Consider the following 24,149-nt stretch of genomic DNA (forward strand, 5'->3'; position numbering starts at 1 on the left):
TCGGCACCACGCTCTGACCGCCTTTTACCCCCGGGAAAGACCCGGTACTCAATTTTATAGGAGGCTGAGTGAGCCTCGGGGCAGTTCTGAAAGTTTGGCAACGAGAAAAAATCCTGTCACCACCTGGGATTGAACCCCGGACCTTTCAGTCCGTAGCCAGCTGCTCTACCAACTGAGCTACCCGGCCGCCATTATTTGTATATATTGTGTAAAATATAAATACTGATAACTTGTATACTGATTTTTTATTATTATTTTGTCCTGTAACGTCATGTGACGTAGGAAGAACATTTTCTTAGTTTAAACAAATTTTTACTGGCAATTATAGTAAAAGATATGACTTCGGAATGTGCATGATAAAACTTTCTTGTGTTAAATTCTAACGTACCTTGTTTACATGTTTCAACCTATTATGGGTCATCCTCAGAACTGGTCGTTGCTGGTCTTGGCGCCTCTTGTTTTGTTTCCTGTGAGGGTGTGCTCGTGTGGTGTAAAGTGGAGTCAAAGAGTGTATGTGTTCTGAAATTGAGTTGTGTGTTGAGAATTTCCTTGGGAACATATACAGAACATATCACAAATGCTAACCACACCTATAGAGACATCAACACAGACATGGAAATACTACACATCCAACCAAAAATCCAGAGACTAAACATACTAGAACAATATGAAATATATAGACACACAAAAACACACCCCAAAGAAATTCTCAACACACAACTCAATTTCAGAACACACACACTCTTTGACTCCACTTTACACCACACGAACACACTCTCACAGGAAACAAAACAAGAGGCGCCAAGACCAACAACGACCAGTTCTGAGGATGGCCCATAATAGGTCGAAACATGTAAACAAGGTACGTTAGGATTTAATACAAGAAAGTCTTATCATACATATTCCGAAGTGATACAGTGTTAAAAGTTGTGTAATCAAGATGTATAAAAGATATTAATTTCATAATCTCAGAATATATATAGTTTTGTTCACCGTAACGGAGTTGATTTCTTTAAATGAATTAATTATATACATTACATATAGAGTATTTACAGTTAATGTGTATCATATTTTACTATTATGTTCTAGGCCTATAGTATACAATATATATTATACAATATAGTATAAAATATATATTATTGCCATTTTCTAATCGTCGTCTTATCTTTCTGATGCTGTATCATTTAATTTCTCTTGGTCAAAGTGTCACTGAACAAAATACTAACAAGTAAAATTAAACTTGCACATTAATTCTGTACGATAACATCAGCTAATTCACTTTCTCTTGTTTTGGTAGCAAGCAAAGCGAATGAGCTTATCTCGAGATTTCTGTCAGGTAACGAGAACGGGATGGGACGGGAGTTTGTGAGCAAATCTGCTTTATCTTGTTGCATAGCAACGTACAGTGATATATCTGTTTGTCTCAGATATGTCAGTTCTCTGTATGTGTGTATGCTTTCTTTGTGGATATCGCTTCAGCGATTAAGGATTTTCCGAGATGTGAATTTAAATGTATGTCAAAACACGTGTTGAAATGAACATACCGTTTTCCTTCTGGAAGACTTGAGTTCTTAATTCAGAGAAGTCTCGCTAACAATTGCTGGGAACGGAAGACAGCGGTACTGATGTCTGAAGTGACTTTTGAGAGCGAAAGAATGATTTTACAAATAATACAAATGCAGAATTTGCAGGTCAGTGAGTTTAATACGTGAATAAATACGGAAACTTCTCGTGTTTTGATGAATTACGGTGATAAAACAAGATCTGAAGAGATTTTTACGTTATTGGGCAAAGAAAATGAACTCTTGTGAATATGTGTGCTTTCGTATGTTCTTATCAACATATATGTGCAGGTAGGTGTATTGCACGGTGTGTAGGTTATATACGACGTAATAATGAGTTATACTTACAGTATGAACTTAGGCTTGCATACTTATTATGCATGCTACAGTTTTCTTTTAATTTATTTATATTTTTGTTATTATTTGTTTTATTTTATTGATGCAAAAGATATTATTTCCACGAATCTAGAACGTATCTTGTTACTATGGCTAAGTTAAAGTATCGTATTTATTTACATAGTTATTTACAGAGAATCCTACGCAAGTAGTAGACTATATATTTTATTTCACTTTAAATTCGCCATTATATTCCCAGTTCCTATGAAAGCGTAATCTTTTTAATTCTGTAATGCGGGAACAACTGAGTAGCTTAATATCAAAGGCGGACATCTGATCTTCAGATGAAATTTAGATAATGTGGATTCTTATACATTTTTTCTTGCTTTTTTCAGTTATGGTGAAACTATATACAAACTCTAACACTACATTTATAAAAATAAATTGTTTTAAAATACTACAAAGAACACTGTGAAACAAAAAAGTGCCTCTAGATCAAAACTATGGAGAAGACAGATGTCCGTCTTTGATATTAAACTACTCAACTGTCATATGCTTTACAGTGTACTTATACAAAAGGATATGATATAGCTGTGCAGATTAAAAGGGACAATAGAATACATTAAAATAAATGAAAAGTCTATTGCGCGTTTTGTAATAAAGTGCATTGTTAATTAGAAAATTAGTCTGAACGTCTGCATAATTTGGCAACAGCGCACCGCCGGCTCACCTATGAATACACACTAACTCAGGTCTGAGTAGCAGCGTTCCGTCCCTAGTCACTGCGGTAGGGTTGCCAGACTTTGTAATGGCAGGAAATGACAACACGTGTTAATCTTTTTATTTAATTTGCAAGAAAACTGTCCATTTTATTTAAAAACTGCAGAGAGAAATCATTCCTCATCAGTTTCTCTAACGACAAGAGTAAATATCAGAATTGTATGACTAGTATTTATCGAGTAAAACCATGTTAAAATGTAACGGAAAATTATTTTTTCTGAGATAAGTATTCATTTTGTCTAATATGGTAATATTATTTTTTTGCTGTATTCGATCCAAGTAACAAGATGTTAAAATCTTCACAATAATAGTACTTCCATCCTATATATTTACAACCCAGTTAGAGATGAAATAAATATTGTAAACCAAATAGTTCTAAAACAGACACATTTAAGCTCACGTTTTAAAATTTTATTAATTTTTGTGAAACTAGGTCATATTTAAAAACTTAAACCCACAATTTAGATTCAGATTTATTTAATAACATAAACATAAAAAACGCTACATGAAAGTATCCCGAAAGAGCAAAGCTAGTGTTCGGAGACAGTTCCGTTTTGATAGAAAGACTTGAAAATGACATGCAATTACATTGTACGCCAAACATACCTATTTTTTCTGAATTAAAATTTAAGATTCTGATTTCACAGATTATATATACCGGTAATTAACAAAAATAGAAATCTCTGCCGTTTCTAAAATAAAATTTAATATTCTTGCACTAAGATCACATTCTTAAGAAGAGTAGATAGAAACATACATAGATATACATACTTTGTAGACAAAATATTTAAGAAAAAGGACACATAAAGATGATAATAAAGTTAGTAATAATAATACTAGTAATAACTGAATGAAAAAGAGACGATGTTGAGATTGGTGATAGATTAATATTAACTTATTATTAGTAGTATAATTAGTACAGTTATGTTGATATAGTAACAAAGATAAGATAGAAAAAATATACTTAGGATACAGTATAAATAATCTTGTTTTACAATACATGGTACATATAAAACGTCATATAATTTTTTTAATCCTGGATCTGAAAATTTTATTGCTTAAAGTAGTCAATTCTGGATGAAATTTTATTATCGAATTATATAGGCATGGACCATCTTGTACTGTGTAGTAAAGCAGCAGATGTGAAGCATTTAGGTTCAATTAAATTAAGAATTTCGTCTTGTATTATGATCATGTGGCTGAGCTACAAATTTCATTCTATTTTTATGATAGAATTTCATTAAAGAATATTTATAAATATGGTCAATTCTAAAAACATTCAAATCAACATTAGTGCATGATTATGATGGTTCTAGTCCACAGTTCCTTTTTTATAATAATATCAGACTTCCTAAAGTGCACAATTTTACTTGTATTTATTGTTTGATTCAAAATTAATGTTGCTTATTCATCCACAATTTTGGCAGAGGTTTTTTATATTCATAACATTATTCCACTTCACTTCTGTCCAGAAATTTGCAGTATATGGAGCTAGCATATTTTTCGAAAGAACACAACATTTCAATACCTGCAATCTAATGTTCGCATAAGGGGTTGATCCTGTTTTCCTTTCGAAAATGTTCATTAAATATATCGTTTTCATTTCACTTAACTGGAATTCAACATGGAATATGGCCAATGTTGTTATGGTCATTGCTACGAATAAGTGGTGGTGACACAGGATAAATTGAGGGAAGAATGTGGATATGCGCGCAAACAAATGATCACAGTCCAAGTTTTGGCTAGGTACGAATGTGGTTGTCTAGTACAATGGCCTTCCAGCAGAGCCACTGAGAATATCTTGGTATGCTACTGCACAATTATTCCTGCACTGCTACAGCTATAGATAAGTAACGTAAAAATACCTCCAACGCAATGTACACGTTCTAGAGAGTATTGAAATTTATAAGCGAATGTTGAAGCCAATTGTGGCAAAAATCGCAACTATAGCTCATGTTACACAGGCCGATCTGTATTATAGGTATCCATTATATAAATATAATAATAATAGTGGTGGTGGTGGTGGTATCATATTACTCCCCTAAGGAGCGCGTAATGATTTATCACTTTAAATAAAATGTTCAACCACACGCTCAGTTCTGCATATCCACATTTCAAATGCTTCCAGTCATTTCTCTTCACTTCATCGTAATGTCTATGTTTCTGACTCATACAATGCCACACAAAGCACTTCATTAGTCTCTTCCTTAGTTCTTTTCCGGAGGCCCGAAGAAAATGCTGCTTTTTAAATTAAAAGCTTTCTTTGCTATTTCTTTCCTCGTTTTCACTTTCTGGCAGCAGCTCATGTTATTACTTATAATAAACTCCAAGTATTTCAAGCTGCCCACGTTTATCTTCTTTATTTCTCTTTCGATAACCATGGTATTCATCTTCATCCCTCCTCTTAGTATCATCTCTTCTGTTAACATTGCCATATCATCAGCGAATCTTACTCACTTTATTCTTACTCCTTCTACTATTACCCCTCCGATGTTCTGAAAACAGTTTTTCGTTAAATCCTCCAAGTAGATGTTGAACTTGGTAGGTGATAAAGGGAACCCTTGTCGTGCTGCTCTCCCTGTTCGACTTCCTTCTGACATTTCTTCTCCTTTTCTAACTTTGATTCGTTGTTTCATAATGAAGGTTACTGAATAGACTCGTCTCATTCGAGTTCACACCAATTTTCTTCAGGATCCTCGTAAGTTTATTCCAATCCACTCTGTCAAAAGCCTTTTCCAGATCCACACATACCGCTACATAGGCCTACACTTCTTTATTTTTCTCTAGGTATCTTCCGCCAATTGTTCACACCAGTCCAATTACATCTCTCATAGCTTCTCCCTTCCTGAAACAAACTGTCTCTTCTTCCAGCTCTCCTTCCTTATTAGAATATAAACTTCGACAGTATTCGCAGATGAATCTTCGCCGAATGAGATCATACAAAGAATATTAGCCTTGAATTCATCACATTTCTTGACATTATTTTTCTTTGCTATTGACAGCATCACTGTCTCCGTGAAATCTTCAGGCCATTCGCCTTAGAATTTCCTACTTAACTTCACCTAAGCAGTTCTATAACTCATTGGAGATTTCATAAACTCCTGTTGCTTTCTCATTTTTTTCACTTTGGTAAGCGCCAGACACCGGTGAAGCAGACGATACTCACGCCCGTAACTGCCTGCGGTCAGCTTCGGTTCCGCCACAGCTGCAGAGCAGATTAAAAGTTAGGACTGGCCCATTCAACCCGAGTTTTATAAGCTCAGTCCAGGCGGGACCCGAGAAAGCCTGCCTGTGTGCTCGTATATTCCAGTTACCTTGTTGTAGAGTGACTTGTATTCAGGTATCATGGTTATCATGAAACTGTACTATTTTTAAATGTAAGTTCGTTGGCTATTTAGTCACTTCAAAATATCTGAATTTTCTGGTTTTACCAGAAAATTCAGATTTTTTGAAGTGACTAAATAACGACAGAAAATTTTTTATTAAAGTAACATAGTTTTACACTTTATTTCACTACAGAATTTAATAAAATAGTAAGATAAATATTATATATTTCATTCTTCTGCAAATTGTATCTGACTCAACAAAATAGTAACTTGTGACTAGTTAAGAAAAAGGAAAAGAAAGGGGAAGAGAGGAGGAGAAGGGACGGGAAAGAGAAAAGGAGGAGAAAGAGGAAAGAAAGTGGAAAGGAAAGATAAGGGGAGAGAAAAGAAAAGGAAAAGGGAGAGGGAGAGACAATTCAAAATTTAGGTGGAAATTACTAGAGGGCTCTTCTTGCCTGTGCCAAATTTTGTCATTGACACCCAAATTCCTATCAACTGATAGTCTGACTTAAACTTTTTAATGAGAGAGGGGGAGAAAGTTAATAATACAAGACAATTACCTCCTGGTCTAGTTTCCTCATAAATGGTGTCTTGATATCACTTGTGAGGTTCAGACCTGTCTTCGGACAGTTGACCAAACACCAATAAGACAAACTTCCTCAGAAATTGCGTAATACAGTAAAAGGGCCTTAGTAATTGCGTATCTGTCTAGGCTTTTTAATAACAAAAATACTGACAGACACTACTCGCTTACCGATAGCAGCACAGATTCATTCCAGCTAACAATAATTGTTAATTATTAAGGAATACATCAGATGTCAAGGACCGATCAATAGGCCTATACACTTATCTTTTAATCAACTGGACAAACGCAACAAAATATGAGACGCTTGGAGCTCGATCAAATGGACTTGAGGATCTTTATGTTTCAGTCTCTCTCTTTATCTCTCACACACACCTGCATACTAGAGGTGAACAAAACTAACTGTCGCTCTCACTCGCTGTGTTCGCTGCATTTGTCTTTCGAGTCTCGTCTCGTCATTCTCGCTGCGCTTCGAGTCTCGCTTATCATTCTCGAAATAGCATTTGATCGGCGTGGAAAGATTTCGTAACTCTAAATAACATACATCATTGAAATAAATAACATTATAAATATTTAAATGAGACAAAAAGACAAAACAGAACAGTATCTTACATATCAAAATGTTCTGGTTCTATTATATGATATTACCTATGGTTGTATAAATAAAAAAACAATTCTCAAATAAATTTGCATTTCTAAGAAACATAAAACATGACAATATATTTTTACTTGAAATTGCACACTTGATCTTAAACATATGAAAAGAAAATATCTAGCCTTTTACTAAGGGCCTAGTAATTAAATTAAGACTGGGGAACGGATTATTATACACTGAAAGGTACAGATGTTTCAAATAGGCTACTTGATTGTTTATACATAGGTCTATATAACAGTTGCCAAAATGGATAAAAGTTCAGTCAGGTATAAACAACTGCTGACTTCGAGACTTCGGGAGATGAACAATATCGAGTCTCGGAAGTCTCACAACTAGTCTTTACGTCAAGGACGCGACGTAATACAACATTATCGTGCTGGTTTTCGGCTTTGCGGGTGCTATTAGTCTCGTTTTCTCGATCGTTGTTCATCTCTAATGCATACAAATATTGAATTGTATCTCTTACAGAAAAAAAATTAATTGCACATGACATAATTTCCTTCTCCGAATTATGTCCGTCCCTTGAGCTACCGTACTCAATCGTCAGTTATCGACGCACGTAGTTTTACAGTGATAAAGAAGAGCAGAAATTAAAACTAATGAAGGAGTAACGGAATGTTCTCGTCAGAGTTTTCGATAATTACATTCATTAGCTACGTGCGCGTTTGATTCATCAGCAGTTTCGTTCCTTTTCTGAATCCCAATCGAATGCTAATTCCATTTCTAGTAGTCTACCGGCGCTCTGTTGTATTTCTTAATTGGAAAAAGTGAAAGAATCGCTTCAGTGGAGTCGATTCCTAATCTCATTCCCTATCCCATATGCGCCGGCTTTCTTACGGTCCTTTGACAGGTCAAGTATAGCGAGAATGCATCGCCCAACTCCTCATTCATTGCATCTGACTGTAAATGGTAGCAGAAGGTGAAAATAGAATTTCCTAAATAAAGACGTGATTACAGAGTGCAACTAGAACAAAATTAGCGATTTCAAACTACGAAATTCCGGTTTGTTTTTATTTCACCTCCTCTTCGGCTTCTCATCGAAAAGCCAGGGTTTGATCCTCGAGAAGTTCTGTAAGATTTTAAGTGTATAAATCTGTTATTGGGATCTTTTCCTCAAATTCTTATTTCTCCATTGTACTATTGTATTTTATTTATTTATTTATTTATTTATTTATTTATTTATTTATTTATTTATTTATTTATTTATTTATTTATTTATTTATTTATTTATTTATTTATTTATTTATTTATTTATTTATTTATTTATTTATTTATTTATTTATTTATTTATTTATTTATTTATTTATTTATTTATTTTGTTTGTTTGTTTGTTTGTGTGTTTATTTATTTATTTATTTATTTATTTATTTATTTATTTATTTATTTATTTATTTATCCTGGTAGAGATAAGGCCATCAGGCCTTCTCTTCCCCTCTACCAGGAGATTACAACCACAATGTTAAGAATACAATTGCAATTATAATTACAATTAATATTAAATTTACAAATACAATAAAAATCAAAGTACTGAAAAATTAATTGATTAATAAAGGCTAGACAGTTGATTGTAGAAGGTAAGAAGAAATAATTTTTTTTTATTAATTAAGTAAAAATTAAACCTACTCTACGCAGTAAGAAAATGCTTAATAATTTGTTTTTGAACACTGCTAAATTCCGACAGTCTCTAATGTCACTGGATAGAGTATTCCACAAGCGCGATAGCGAGATTGTGTATGATGATGAATACGATGATGTGATGTGTTGGTATGGCTAGTATGCGGCTATTTTGCGTGCGTGTGAAGAGATTATGATATGATAACAGGTAACTGAAACGGGAGGCAAGGTATGTAGGTGTAGAGGTGCGAAGGACTTGGAAAAGTAGAACAAGGAAATGAAAATTTCTACATTTGTTAAGCCGTAGCCAGTTTAGAGTTTGGAAGGATGGGGTAATGTGGTCAGCGCGACGGACATCGCAGACGAAGCGATGAGTAATCTTATATATCATTTTCATTGAATAAACCAGGCCTGGGCGCTAATAATTCAATTGAGTCTCTGCAGACTGCCCCTTAACTCCCCACTCCATCTTCCCCGGTTGAGACAGTAATGTTTTGGTGCGGTACGAGCAGACAGGAATTCAGTGATGGATTATATCAGCCGGACATCGTAGCTTTTACGAACTTTAGGCTCTCGCTGGTCGCTTAAAATCCATCACTGATGCACAGAGCCTTAGGGCCGTATTCAAGAGCGCCAACTTCACTACGTCTTGACTTCCTCAAATCAGAAGTTAGATGAAATAAAGTGCCGGATCTGTATTCAAAGACAATACATAAATTTCCCTTGACACAGTCAAATGTAAGTGAAAAGCAAATGAACTAGGTGTTCCATGTCATCATAATAATGATAGTACTTCCAGTCCGCAGCTGCTCAAAAACGAAAAGTGGGGCTACATTTCGTTTGAAACCTACTATTTTTAAAACCATTCTTGAAAGGGAAAGAATCACAGATGAAGGTATAGGGCTACATTAAAGAACTTGCTTAAGTATGAAGACATGGTGAAAAATAAGTCGGACGTCGTTTAGGTTTCGACAAAGAAGAAGAAATGGCATGAAATTTAATGAACAAAAAATATAAGTAATATTGATAGTATTAATTACATGAGAATTGAATTATAACTTTAAGCTTTTGTTGAGTAAAGAATATTAATTTAGAGAGAAGTCATTTTTATTCTAAGAAAAAAAGTCATAGTCCATTGTAGATAATATTTTATAGGCCTATAAGTATTTACAGGTTAACCATTAAAAAAAATAGATCTTCCCTTTTTCATTGATTTTCAGGTGCAAATAATAATAATAATAATAATAATAATAATAATAATAATAATAATAATAATAATAATAATAATAATAACTTACAAATGGCTTTTAGAGAACCCGAAGGTTCATTGCCGCCCTCACATAAGCCCGCAATCGGTCCCTATCCTGAGCAAGACTAATCCAAACCCTGCCATCATATTCCACCTCCCTGAAATCCATTTTAATATTACTCTCCCATCTATGTGTCGGTCTCCCCAAAGGTACTTTTCCTGCCTTCCAACTAACACTCTATATGCATTTCTCGACTCGCCCATACGTGCTACATGCCCTACCCATCTCAAACGTCTGGATTTAATGTTTCTAATTATGTCAGGTGAAAAATACAATGCGTAATAATAATAATAATAATAATAATAATAATAATAATAATAGTAATAATAATAATAAGATAAAATTATTCCTTCTGTTTCTTTAATATATGCCTATCCATTTCCACTTTCTGTGCTTGTTTGTTGTCGTAATTAAGATTTTTCATTTTTATCTTATTTTATTTCATACATCTTATATCAGGATTGTAGCTTTGAGATATGTAATAAGTAAAACGTTCTACAAAAATATACAATACATAGCAAGAAGATTATCAGTTTACAAGCACAAACAATTCTTCAGTTGAGTAGAAAGTATGAGAGTGGAGAATTTTTTTTTTTTTTTTTTAATTCTCTGTTGAACCTTTTCTCTTCGCCCTTCAAAGCTTTAAGATAATTATGCAGTGCAATGAAGGGATTATACATGAATAGCGAACTCCTTTTTCGTAACAGCTAAAACTAACAGAGGGTAGGTGGAGATCTGATTTGTGTCTTCTGTTAAAATGATGAATGTTTTGTTTAGTAGCCTACTAAATGTAGCTTGGTTTTTACATAAAACATCATCAGGGGAAGAATGTACTCACAAGTTTGTTGTTTAGTCAACAGTCCGAAGACAAGTTTGAACCGCACAAGTAATACCAACATGGTACCACTTATGAGGCAACTAGGCCAGGAGATATTGAGGTAAAGTGGCCAATTCCTTTTCTCTTCCATTGCTTACTATACATAGCCGATTAGCTACATATTACACTAATCAGACTTCAGATGCATACAAACAATTGTTCTTCCTCTGACACATCGTCAAGTGAATTGTAGTACCTGATAATAGATGTACATATCAGCCAGAACATCAATCAGAGAAAACTCACAAGGTAAGGTCAATATTTATAAATTTTAGAAACTCTTTTTGTATGGTATCCTTTGCACATCTTAGGGCTTTTGTGTAAAACAAAAATATGTTTACCATCATACGAATTACCTCAGAATATTAATTCATATTTCACTATGAAAATATGCAAAGTATGTCACTTTAAGGGTGTTTATATCGCCAATAGAAGATAAGGATCTCAATGTGTAACAGGCAGAACTCAGTTTAGGAGTATATTCTATGTATGTTTCCCAGTTCAAGTGATCATCCAATTCCAAACCAAGAAAATGTGCTTATAGATTCTTTAAGATCAATTCCATTTAATCTAATATTTTAGAAAACCTAAGCACTATTATAACATGTAGATACCTACTAAATTTGATTACACTGGTTTTAACAACATAAATGCTAGTTTATTTACATCAAACCGTTCATCCACTAGATTTAACACTGTATGTCTGTAAGAAGTGTTTAAAAAGTGATCGCATCGTTTACTTGAGATAATCACTATTGTATTATCTGCAGATAAGATTACCTCGGATAAATTATTTAAAGCTAAATCATTAATATAAATTAGAAACAATAAATGATCTAAAAATCTTTGCTTGAGGTTCTGGCTGATAGGTACATCTATTATCAGACAGTACATGTTACTTGACAATATGTGTCAGAGGAAGAACAATTATTGTTTGTATGCATCTGAATTCTGATTAGAGTAATGTGTAGCTAATCGGCGTTGTATGCAATGGAGGGGGAAAGGAACTGATCACCCTATTCCATTATTTCCTGGCCTAGTTGCCTCATAAGTGGTACCTTGTTGGTATCACTTGTGATGTTCAAACCTGTCTTCGAACAGTTGACTAAATAACAACAACAAATTAACTAAAATTGGTCTCTGGAGAACTTTATATTTAACATTCCTAAATTCTGAGTGAGTAACTTTGTGTCTGTTTGGTATATTAATTATTTTCATTTTTTGTTTTCTACTTTAAAACTAAGATGTAAGTCAACCCATACCGTAACACTTTAAATTTGTCACCTTGGTACATACTTTATATCACTTAGTATATTTTAGCACAGAAAAGTGGTTATATTAACTACAATCCTAAATGACTTTAAATTTGTTATCAATACATTGTGATCAAACGCTTTAGCTCAATCACAAAATATCCCTTCGACATATAATATCGAATTTAAAGAATTCATTACCTTATCCACCAGCTTAAAAAGCTGTATGTTCTGTATATTAGCTTTATAAATCCAAACTGCTCTAAAAATAATATATTGTTGGAATCCAAATGATAATACAGTGCGTATATTTACTTGCTCCGCAGGAGAAATGGCAAGCAGAACGCGGGGCCTCGAGGAGTTGTGTTGGTATCATGCAGGTAGAGTCAATGACGTTGGCCGCATTGAATGGTGGAGGATGGGAGGGAGCGAGAGAGGAGATGTAATATTCCTACATTCAAACCAGGCGCTTCACAGTACCAACTTTACGTAGCTGCCAGGTCGAATACTGACGCTTGCTTCACTGCGGAATCATACCCACTGTACAATCTATTATATATAACTTCCTCAAACACTTTTGAAAATATTGTTAATAATGATCTATAATTGGCATTAGTAGATTTTGTCTCCCTTTTTGTACATTGGTTTTACTGTTGAGGTTGTGTAGTTCTTGTTCACAGTACCTTATTTGGTATGTCATCTGGCATTCTGATTTTTAATATTCGCTTCAAACATCTGTTTGTCAAAGTTTGTGTCTGTCTCCTTATTACTTGATATTTTTCATGCTTCACAATCATAAAGGTGTTGCATAAGCAAAGTTTGTTCATACAACATCACATTAACCGAAAATCTGGTACTTACCCACCAATAAATTGGTAACTCTGATGGAGAGTCGTCTGCCATGAAATCTTCCGTTTAAAACAATAATTCTTCGCGCCCATTCTTGCTTATAGTAGTGAGCAACTGCAGGAGATAATTGACAATCTCGCCGGCTGCAGTCCTTGTGTCAAATTTTAAATATCGAATATTTTTCTACGAAAAGATGCACCGATCCATCGCTTAGTGTAAAAGAGCCCTTATGAGCATTGCTACTATGGAACAGTTTTCGACTAGCGAAATCACCCTTTATTTGTATGATACTGATGAGAAGTTCTGTGCAGATTTTGGATGTCGAGCACTGGTTGAAAATTTCCACAAGAGTGAGATGTTACTGAACAAAGAGTTCAATCCTTGAAGCTAGATGAATGTGATAAATATGAACTAATTAAGTCGTGAGACGATAACTGAGTACTCTGTGTCTGCTTGCAGGAGATGCCGGATGGAGAACGATGTGACGACCCCCAGCATCAACGCAAACGACACGGAGAAGGCAGCTGTCGAGCCGTTGACGTGGCACAACTTGTGTCTGGCCGCCCTGCTGTGCATCCTCATAGCGGTCACCGTGGTAAGTGCCTCTTTAACACCCGATAAAAAATAAGGCTCTGAATGGAAAACTCAGGAAAACAATTTTTTGTTAATACGTTTTTATTCATTCAAAAATAGTGCAAGCACATATTTGTTTTTAGACAATCATATTCTTTTGCCGTATGCTCCGGATCAGCTTACTTAATACCCTAAGGGTGAAACCTAACCATTTTTCCACTATTACTAAATATGCTAGTGGATTGTAGTGATTTTCTAGCTCTCAGGTTGAATTTTCTTTTACCAAATTTGTTTCGAATTTCGGGTACTGACAAATACTACAACTGGCAGTTATCTTCTAACTGTTATATTGGCAGCAATGATTTCGGTTTACAGTGAAGCAAACTGATGGAAATGTAAGTAAGTAAATACATTTTTAGGTTAGTTCTCATGAATTGTAAACTCTTTAGTCAAAACAATAAATTTCATGTTGCCTGACAAAATAAATTTCATACTAATTCTAATTACCAACATAATATGCGAGAAATCCAGAAGGAAAATATACTATTTCATAAATAAATTATTGAACCTGTTAGGAAACACCTCGCAACATAAAGATGAGATGTGGTAAATAAGCAAGACATTGTTATTGTTAACACTATTATATTATTATTATTATTATTATTATTATTATTATTATTATTATTATTATTATTATTATTATTATTATTATTATTATTTCAGTAATTAGCATTGTGATTTAACCTCGTTGGTGATATCTGGTATTACTGTAGTTGGCAACATTGAAGAGACGGCTAAATTAGACTTTTAGGAACTGCTCTTACGTGATCCTCACTATACTTACCGATGCTGTTCACATATCTCGTAAGCTAACAATACACAAGTTGCCTGGTTGCTATACAAACAAGAAAAATCACTTTCAACATGAAAGAATGCCTGAATATCGTATAGCAAAAGTGATTAGATTATAAACCAATGGATAAGAGAAGTATTGGCAGGCCAAAAAAGCGAAGGACACAACTCTTTAACTGAAAACTATGAGACTGGAATGAGCCTTAACGGCTTAACCCGTGAATTGATGATGATGATGATGATGATGATGATGATGATGATGATGATGATGATGATGATGATGATGATGATGATGATGATGATGATGATGATGATGATGATAAATAAAATTAAGATTTTACATTTCTGTTCAATATACAAAGTTAAAACATAGTATTATTAATGTAATTGTTCATTTTAATTAAATCAAATGACGATCGTCTAAAAACAGTGTTAAACACATGTGGTAAACGCATTGCAGAGTCCCGGAAATAGATGAAACTCGACTTCGTCTCGTTTCCCCCCCCCCCCAGACTTTTCCTCGTTACTGTAATAACTCTATTATGACGCTTGTGTCGCAATATACTATTGCAGCACGCTTCATATAACTGCCTTACAAAACTGTTCTAATAATATTTTAGCATCCTGTGTATTAAAAGCAATAACAATTTTGTTAAATAAGAAAAGATGAAAAGTCACAATACATTTCTTTAAAAGTCTATATAGGCCTATCAACAGGAGAATGTTGTTTCTTATGAGACGTTATTAGAAGTATATTAATTTCCTTTTATTATATAGACTTAAACTTTGCGGAAGAATGACAATAATAGTTTAGGTTCACAAGTTACCTGCCTTAAAGTTGAATGTTTTTATTCAGTGTTTTGTTTTCTGTCTCTATATTCGCATTTTCTCCCTTTATTTCTCTTTACCTTTCACACATTACTTAACTTACATTATTAACCTCACTTTCATCCGTTATTGTACTGACGATAATACTGTGAGTTACCGGCTGGATACAGGCATATTCAGCTTTATTCCCACTGTACGTCATGTAGCATATCCCCTGCACCATTCATTTGGAGAACTAGAAACTAAATTAATTACAGTGGGACTCTAATCCTTTATTACTGGCATTCTCCCTGGGAAATAAATAAGTTTTTTTTTTTAGAAAATAAACTTAATTCTGAATTATTATCAGTACTTACAGCCTTCAAGTCTAGTCTTCTTTTGTTAGTGATGTCACACTGTAGCTTCACGCACCAGGTTGTTCGTTTCAGAAATGTAAGAGTTCCTCTCATAAAATGTTCGTGTACAGAGGAAGAGTAGACAGCTCATGTCACCGGGAAGTGATTGGTCGCAAAACAGCGGACGAGCACGTGGGTGTTTAAAAACGATACACTTTTCAAGATCATGAATGGCATTGTAGGAGCCAATAAAAGGCTAAGGGTGCTATGCATAGACATTTCGCTAGCCCGGGCTACGAGCGTGCTAAACTAGCCCCGGCTATCGAGTGATTATTTATACAGGATTCATATCACATCATATCGCTAACAGTGGTTTATGAATACGAAAAACGTTAGTTCGCCGATCATCCACCGGAAGCCCATGCTAAAAATGTCTATGAATATGGCCCTGTGTGTTTATTTTCCGTACTATTCGTCATTATGCAAAACTTTTTTTGATGTGTATATAAAAATCACGAGTTTAAAGCGTTTGGTCTACGTTCTTTAGATAAAAAACCATTAAGGAGGCTGTGCTACTCGATGAAGTCGTTATGTTCCCTCTGCGAAGATAAACGGCCCATACAGATTATAGCGACTTACCGCGCACCAAACATTAACTTTAGCTACTATATACAGTCACGAAGCTTGAGTTTTGAGGGTGCTAGAAACAATAGACTGTGACGGTACTATTTTGCATTGCCTGTAATGAGGCGATATTAGCGATCCTAGTGGTGAGCAACTATCTAATGTTTGTATATTTACTACGTATTGAGCTTCGCGACTGTATATACTAGACTGTGCTTTAGTACTAGCCCGTTCCAGTTCATATGATGCTTATAGATTTTCACGTCCCCATATGATTACATTATGGATATTCACTCGCCCATTGACATCCATTCAAGAAGCACACAATGGATGTAAATGTGAAGCGTTGCTGGTGATCAACCTCACGTAGTGCCTGAACACGTTGCATTCGGTAGGGGTAGAATTTTAGTCTAGATCTTACACACCCGATTGCTATGCGTTATAGGCTTTGACGTTAACAACTTTTGTCATGTTTACTATGCTGCCATCTAGTTGTTACATAAGGAGTCACGTCATAACTCCCATTTGAATTGCATTAGCGACTGTACTGCCATCTCGTGTTCGTTTACGGTGAACAGGCGATCCTGGCGGTTGTTCTCTTCAAAGTGCAACCGATTTTAACATAGAAATGAGCAATCTATATGTGATCTGGGGTTTTAGGTATTTTCTAACGATACGTTGATATGTGGTATATGACAGCCATCTCTGCAGACAGCCATCTGAGCCTTTTCTTGGGACTTGCTCTCATAGTAGCAGCTTCGGTTTCAGGAACACGCTTACAGCCACCAGTATGTAGCATTTTAACAGACCCAGTTCCTTCAAACGTGCGAAACCATAACATTACCGACTTGTAATTCGGAGCCCTCCGAACACCATAGTCTCGTTGAAACAGCCGTTGAACAGACCTTACACTTTCAAATTTAGAAAACCACAAGACACATTTCGCTCGTTGTTGTACAGTAAACGACATTTTGTTTATTCCGTTGTTGCTGAGTAACTTCTGTTTCTTGCCGTAAAAATGATGATTCAAAACTCTCATTCTTCAGTATCACATTGGAACTGAAATGAATTCTACAGCACCCTATTATAAATTTTATAGTAATTTTATTTTGTCTTCCCAATAAGGAAAAAATTATAGAATGAATAGAAATTGACAAGGATAAATTACTTAACCCACAAAACCTTAACGAAATAGTAATTTATGTAACTAGTGTATAATCCTGGTAATTATGTTAGAGTGAATTAATTTTCACGAGTGTTTATAATGAAGATTATACCCGTGTTACATACAACTTTCATGCTATTCTTACATTAAAATATGTAAAAAAAAATATAAATTTACAAAATGTAATGTTATGTCGTAGTAGAGACATGAGTACTGCGTGGCTAACGAGAAAGACAGGCTACGGCACGACATCAGATTCTTAGTCATATAACTGAACAACTTTATATAAATGCATATTTAACGTGAGTTCAAAATAGCAATTCCTTTGTTTTTTATAACTTTGAACATGTATTTATATTAGACGATTGTCAACATGGCCATGACTGGACCATGATAACCACGTGACTCCGATTCGTGTCGAAGCCTTTCTCATTAGCTACGGAGTACTGGATATGACGTAATATATTGCATGGTGCTGAGTAACCGTTTCTAAGACAATGTTATTTTGTTGTTGTTTTAAAGCTCTTTCTTACAGGTACGCTGTATAAAATTATGTTGTGAAGGCGGTGATGATGTCATGGAATACTAGTTGCTAGGTGGCCTTTTCTGGCATCAGTGCCAGAATTAGGTCAATTTTTCACGATTTATAGCGTCACAACAAGAGAAATATTCTGGTTGAGATGTATATACATATTTTTACTACTACATTTAGGCCTATAGCTATTATAAAAATCATCGCGTAACTAGACGTAATATTAGGTCGCCTTCTAGCACCCATGGACGCAACACAATCCCGTTGTAGTTCATTTTCTAACCTGGCCTTGGTAAGCTCATGTTAATTATTGTACTTGTCTCATTTTCATATTATCTTACGTTGATTAATTAAAATATTCAGTCATATTTACAAACGCAACAGATTCAGTATATTTATTTTATTTATTTATTTATTTATTTATTTATTCATTCATTCATTCATTCATTTTTTATTATATATATATATATATATTTTTTTTTTTTAGACGTACCGAGAATGAGGCAACACACTCGAAACATGTATAGGTCTGTTTCAATATGTAACAGATTTTTATTGTAAAGCGTTCAAACAACTGTTTTGTATAAGTTGTTAATACTTTTAATGTAAAGTAAAAAATATATTAGTATACATAACCTGATCACCGTAAAATTATGTTTGACCTCTAGGATTGTAAAAAAAAAAAAAAAATGTTAAAACAACCGCCTCCTCGAACGCATCCATGCATCCAGTGACTGCTTATACTGCCTGCTCATAAGACCATTCTAACTTTCGCTGAAATGGGAGGTGGCGTCACCAAATATAGGCTACTGTGTTCATCCGTATGTGTGCTCCAAACTATGAAAAAGAAAAACGTTATTCTGTCTATTTTGTGCCAATGTGACTTACCGAAGTGTGTTAAGAATAATAACCATCAGAAACTTGTGTCAGAAACTCTTCTGTGTAAATTCATGAAACATCAACTTAGTAATGTAGGGAAGTTCCACACAGAAAAAGTTTTACGTTTTTCTTGTTCTTTCAAGAGCAAAGAATATAATGGGTAAACGAAGAGGGAGAAGAAACTATTAAGAATCGCGAAACAAAGTAATATTTTAATCACATACTACAAATATAATCCTCATGGGGGAAGAAATTTTCTCATGAAATTTCGGCCAGTGTATGGGACCGGTGCCCAGCCAGCTTCGTGATGCACTTGGAGAGCTACGATAGGTAGCGAAAATCCGGTTTCGCAAACCAGCTCTAACGGCTGGGGGAATCATCGTGCTCACCACACGATACCTCCATTCTGGTTGGATGATCGTCCACCTCTGCTTCGGCATGTGGACGTGAGGCCAGCAGCCAGCTGGTCTGTCTTGGCCCTTCATGGGCTGTAGCACCAAGGATTTACTTTACATAGCCTACTACAAATATAAAGCATAGAACCTATATCCACTAGTCGATAAGAGCTGCTATCTAGCGACAATTTTTTTTCTGTTCGTGTTACATGTTTTACCATTGAACCTAATAGAGTGTTTGATTGAATGAGCAAGCAGTATAATTAACCATCGGATGCATGGACGCTTTCGAGCAGGTGATGGTTAAAACATACGAAAGTACACAATCGTGTGTAGGCCTATACATAATTAATATCTACAATACCGAAAACAAAATTTGACAGACATCTAAAGGTTCCGATAGCTCGTTAGTGTAACTGTCACCAAAATTTTACTATTATAAGTGATCTTACAGGATAATCTTCCCAACTGCCGCGTAATATAACACTCAGAAAAATCGATTGTGCCAACTGTTAAGGCTTCTCTGAATGCACCATCTTGCCGTAATTTGTGATGCAAAAGTAAAAGTTGTTAGTGGGGATCGGACACATCACAGTCGTGTAGCTTTCCAGCATTAGCTGACTGACCAATCACAAAGCATTAAAGGTGTAGCCTGTGTATTTTTCTTATAAGTGTTCCGCTTTGAAAACTGTTTTCCATATTAAACGTTGTAACTTATTCCAGTTCAAATGTTGCTTAGAAGTCTACAAAAATTGTATAATTATATCGTATCTGGTTAGCTTTCAATGCATCTGAACAGAATAATATTACAATGAAAGGAAATTAAGCAATCTTAGGTGTTAACTGTACTTCAAGTCCAAAGATTCCTTCACCAGGAATGGTTAGTTTTTGTTTCCGGAAGTGTACGGTATAATGTTGCAGTTTAATTAATTACAACCGTAAATTCATTCTCCGATTATTTCCCCGAGCTAGCAGAGTATTCGTGTCGATAAATTCAGTGTCTAATCATTATATAAGTTTATAAAAAGGAAAAACAATGCAATGGAGGAACTCATAATTTCACCTCTGGGAAAGTCCCTGGATTTAGTACCAACGATATAGTTTTATTTTAACTTCCCTAACACCCCTTTCTCTCGTAAAACCATACACACTGGAAAAAAATTTAATATTTTAAACTGGTAGCGCACATCCAGTAAAAAATAAACAACCCATACCAGAAACGGAAATGGCTCGCTTTTGTTTTGTACGAAAACAAAAGCCGATCGGTTCGTGGATTCAAAGTTACTTCAGCGGATAGGATTGGCGCCTACCACCCGCTGATGAGAGAGACAACAGAACTGCCTCGACATGGATGTTGAATTAACTGGATGCGTGTTAAATTGAATTAACTTAAATAGCGACGCTATGTCACGCTGTTCTGCAGGACTCAAGCAGGCGTGACAACTTTCGCAAAGGCATAGCAATTCCGTAACATTGATCCTTTTTGTCTCCGTCTCAGAGTCATTCGCAGTAATTCCATACGCATAAATAGGATTGGTACATATTTCAATCTACTAATCGAAACATGGAATATTTCCTCAAAGTGAGAATACAAGTTTATATTGTTATTAGACAGTTTTAGTCCGTTTTGAGATGAATAAACTTATCATAAATATCAACAAATTGAGTCCACAGCTGTGAATTAACTGTTAGCATGCCTGACCGTGTAACGAGTGGGACTGGGTTCAAATCCTGGTTGAAACAAGTTACTGGTTGAGATATTTTGGGGTTTTCCTTCAACCCATAAGAGTAACTGCTGGGTGACTTTCGGCGATGGACTCATTTTCTGGCATTATTAATTTCATTTCATTCAGACGCTAGATAACCATAGCAATTGATAAATCGTCGTAGAAAAAACGAAGACACATCAACAAATTGTCCACACATTAAGTAGAAAATACATTCAATGCGATTATAGTATCACTAGCGAGCACATTTTAGACTCAAAACACAGAATCATATTAACATAAAGACTACAGCAATGACGTCAATGATGAGAAAACTAGTCACAATACAATCCCTTTCCAGACACAAGTCGTCACTTAGTGTTCATCGAACAAAAGTACCTAAGCTGTTGATAAAGCGTCGTAAAATAACCTACTACAATCGAACAAAAGTCGTTTATTTATATTTCGCCGCACATAAACATCTTAGTCACAGTCAAATTTAAATGGCATTAAATTTAGTCTAAATATGCCGAAAACAATATTAGTAGGCTAACTCTCACAGTACAAAAATATTATGTAAGGTACTTAGGCTGCGTTACTAGAGATAGAGAAGCAAACGACGCTTTGTACAGTAGCACTGCAATACCAGAAAGCACAACGACCAGCTTAAATTAAGACCGAAAGAAGAAAAAAATATTCTCTCAACGTCATCAGTTTCAAGCAATCAATTGGAAATTTGATCAATATCTGTCACGTGTTGGTGCCTGCTGATACTCCCTTTTAAAACTGCAAAATCTTTATATTACAACATTCATGGAAGATTACATCAATAGGAAAGAACTCGATAAACAAGTTTGCGGAAATAATATTCAGTAACTTGCTATGAAAACGTGCAGGGTAATATAAGGAATACAATAGTAGATAAAAAAAATTGAATATCAATATACGAAAGTAAAGATTCCGGTAAAAGGTTCGTCGTAGATGTTGTAGAGGTACTTACATTTCATTCTACAGACAAACTTTTGTTAGCTTCAGTATAAATTTAATAATGAATTTATATTGCGAATTATATTGTAACAGTAGGCCTACAATTATTTGCTGCAAATTGTATGTATTGTAAAATATACATATAAGTTATACTCGGGCCTACTTTTGAGCATGAACAGTGCGCAGTTTCACACCATTCTAAGTTTATTTTGAACCGTTTCATCTGTTTCTTAAGCCTACTAAATGTCTTTGCATATTGGTTGTTGCTTCTTCAATATCATTTCAGTTTACAGTATAATATGTTCACTTAACTTCGTGATTTCTGACTAAAAATACGCTCTCTAGTTACGACGCAGTCATGATTGCGTGTACTGGAGTTAATGTTCACTGACGTCAATATAAATTTACTTTATCTAGAAAGAATATTATATGAATATATTCAAAAAGAAAAATCAATTGTAATATATACAGAAATATCAAGAGTTAAATGAAAAAATGATAGAGCAAGATATCTTCAAAATCATTATGTTATGTTCCGGTAAGTCAATGCACAAAATCAAATTATTTAAAGAGTGTATTTCCGTCAAATGATTTATCAGTATCAAAACATTGTTTTAATATTGATAAGTCATTTGGCGGAAATACACTCTTTACATAATTTAATATAAGAGATGTCTTTCTTAAATCTGTGTTGAGTAAGAATATGTACGAGTATAATGGAATCATATATTAAGTTACAGAGACGCAGGGATATCTGTATAGCTTTGCGACGTGACCTGGAAAATAAGTGTTTGACAACGAACAGCAAAGTTAAAATATATGGAACATTAGTGCCCGGTTTCTGGAACGACATTTATCTGTGACTCCACATAGAAAATTACCTACAATTTAATATGCTGATATGTTTAAAATGAGTTTCCGAAATAAAAGCTGATATATTCACAGTTATCATTTTTTCAACTGGTAACTGTGTCTGCATTCTGTAGTTACTTGACTGTTAGTAGCCTATGATTCGAACAAATACTGTTATGCAGCGTCACTACATTACTGTTTCGTAAAGTATAACTGATAATATTTAATAGTGCAGTCTACAGTTTATTTACTCAACTATTATAGTTTCAATATCTCAATGTTTTCTTTATAGAGTGCGTATACTAACTGGCTCCGCAGTGAAGCAAGCGGTAGTATTCGACCCGGCAGCGATGTAAAGTTGGTACTGTGTAGCACCTGGTTTGAACACGTAGGAATATTACATCTCCTCTCTCGCTCCCTCCCACCCTCCATCATTCAATGCGGCCAAGGTTATTGATTCCACCTGCTCGATACCAACACAACTCCTCGAGTCTCCGCGTTCTGCTTGCCCTTCTCCTGCGGAGCCAGTTAGTATACGCACTGTACTACATATGAGGGGCTCACAACCAAAGTGGACCAAGTCCACCAGTGATCAGTTTGTGGATTAATACAATCTCGGATGAAGAAAACTTAGATTTATTCATTGCCATAACAAACAAAGTCCATAACTCATTTGTTACTCCACAGAGGGCAGCATTTCCTATGGAAGGTAAAGGTTGCTAAGCGTGAGCCAGGAACTTTAAGATTCAATATCTCAGAACTATTCCAGATGGACTTACAGTAAAAACGAGTTAATCTAAGTTTCTGTGACATACAAGGATAGCCTACTTATGTGTAAAAGAAATTGAATTATCATTTTCAACTTCGCCTTCCTCATTAACTTCAGATTTTATATCGTTAGATGAAGAATATGTTATTCTTTAGGATGCTCTACTAATGCCAAAACTATTTCGGAAAATGAGAGGTCATGAAAAGGAAACGCGATATTGTAATTACTACATAAACCAAGTTTTGAAATATGAAGATTAGATTCTAACAAGTCTAAACTAAAGCGCAGACAGACAATAAAATCCCCACCCAGAAAGTTATTTAAATGGGAACATCGTTGGATTCCTTGACTATACTAAAAGCCAGGTTATGAACCGACTAAACCGGAAGCAACATTCTGTTGCTCTCTTTCTGAGCTCTATTGCCACATAGTGGCGCGAGATTCAAAGCGTGTTCAGCGTTTGTCACCGATATGTTTAAAATAACTACTGTATATAGTTCTCGATAA

The 24,149-nt window shown here is 34.8% G+C and overlaps 1 protein-coding gene across 4 annotated transcripts in view; it reads left to right on the forward strand.

The window, feature by feature from the left end:
• Window positions 1-24,149, forward strand: part of LOC138711999 (probable G-protein coupled receptor No18) — a 1,860,709-nt gene that overhangs the window by 1,778,365 nt on the left and 58,195 nt on the right. For 3 of the 4 annotated variants that reach the window (XM_069843351.1, XM_069843353.1, XM_069843352.1), the window contains one exon: window positions 13,605-13,740. In XM_069843351.1, coding sequence (XP_069699452.1) covers window positions 13,615-13,740 — 126 coding nt within the window. In that variant the 5' untranslated portion in view covers window positions 13,605-13,614. Of the gene's footprint in view, window positions 1-1,469; window positions 1,854-13,604; window positions 13,741-24,149 lie in introns of those variants that run through there. The other variant, XM_069843350.1, reaches the window with a different exon arrangement.

The sequence above is a fragment of the Periplaneta americana genome, chromosome 13 (assembly GCF_040183065.1).
Source record: "Periplaneta americana isolate PAMFEO1 chromosome 13, P.americana_PAMFEO1_priV1, whole genome shotgun sequence".
Taxonomy (NCBI): domain Eukaryota; kingdom Metazoa; phylum Arthropoda; class Insecta; order Blattodea; family Blattidae; genus Periplaneta; species Periplaneta americana.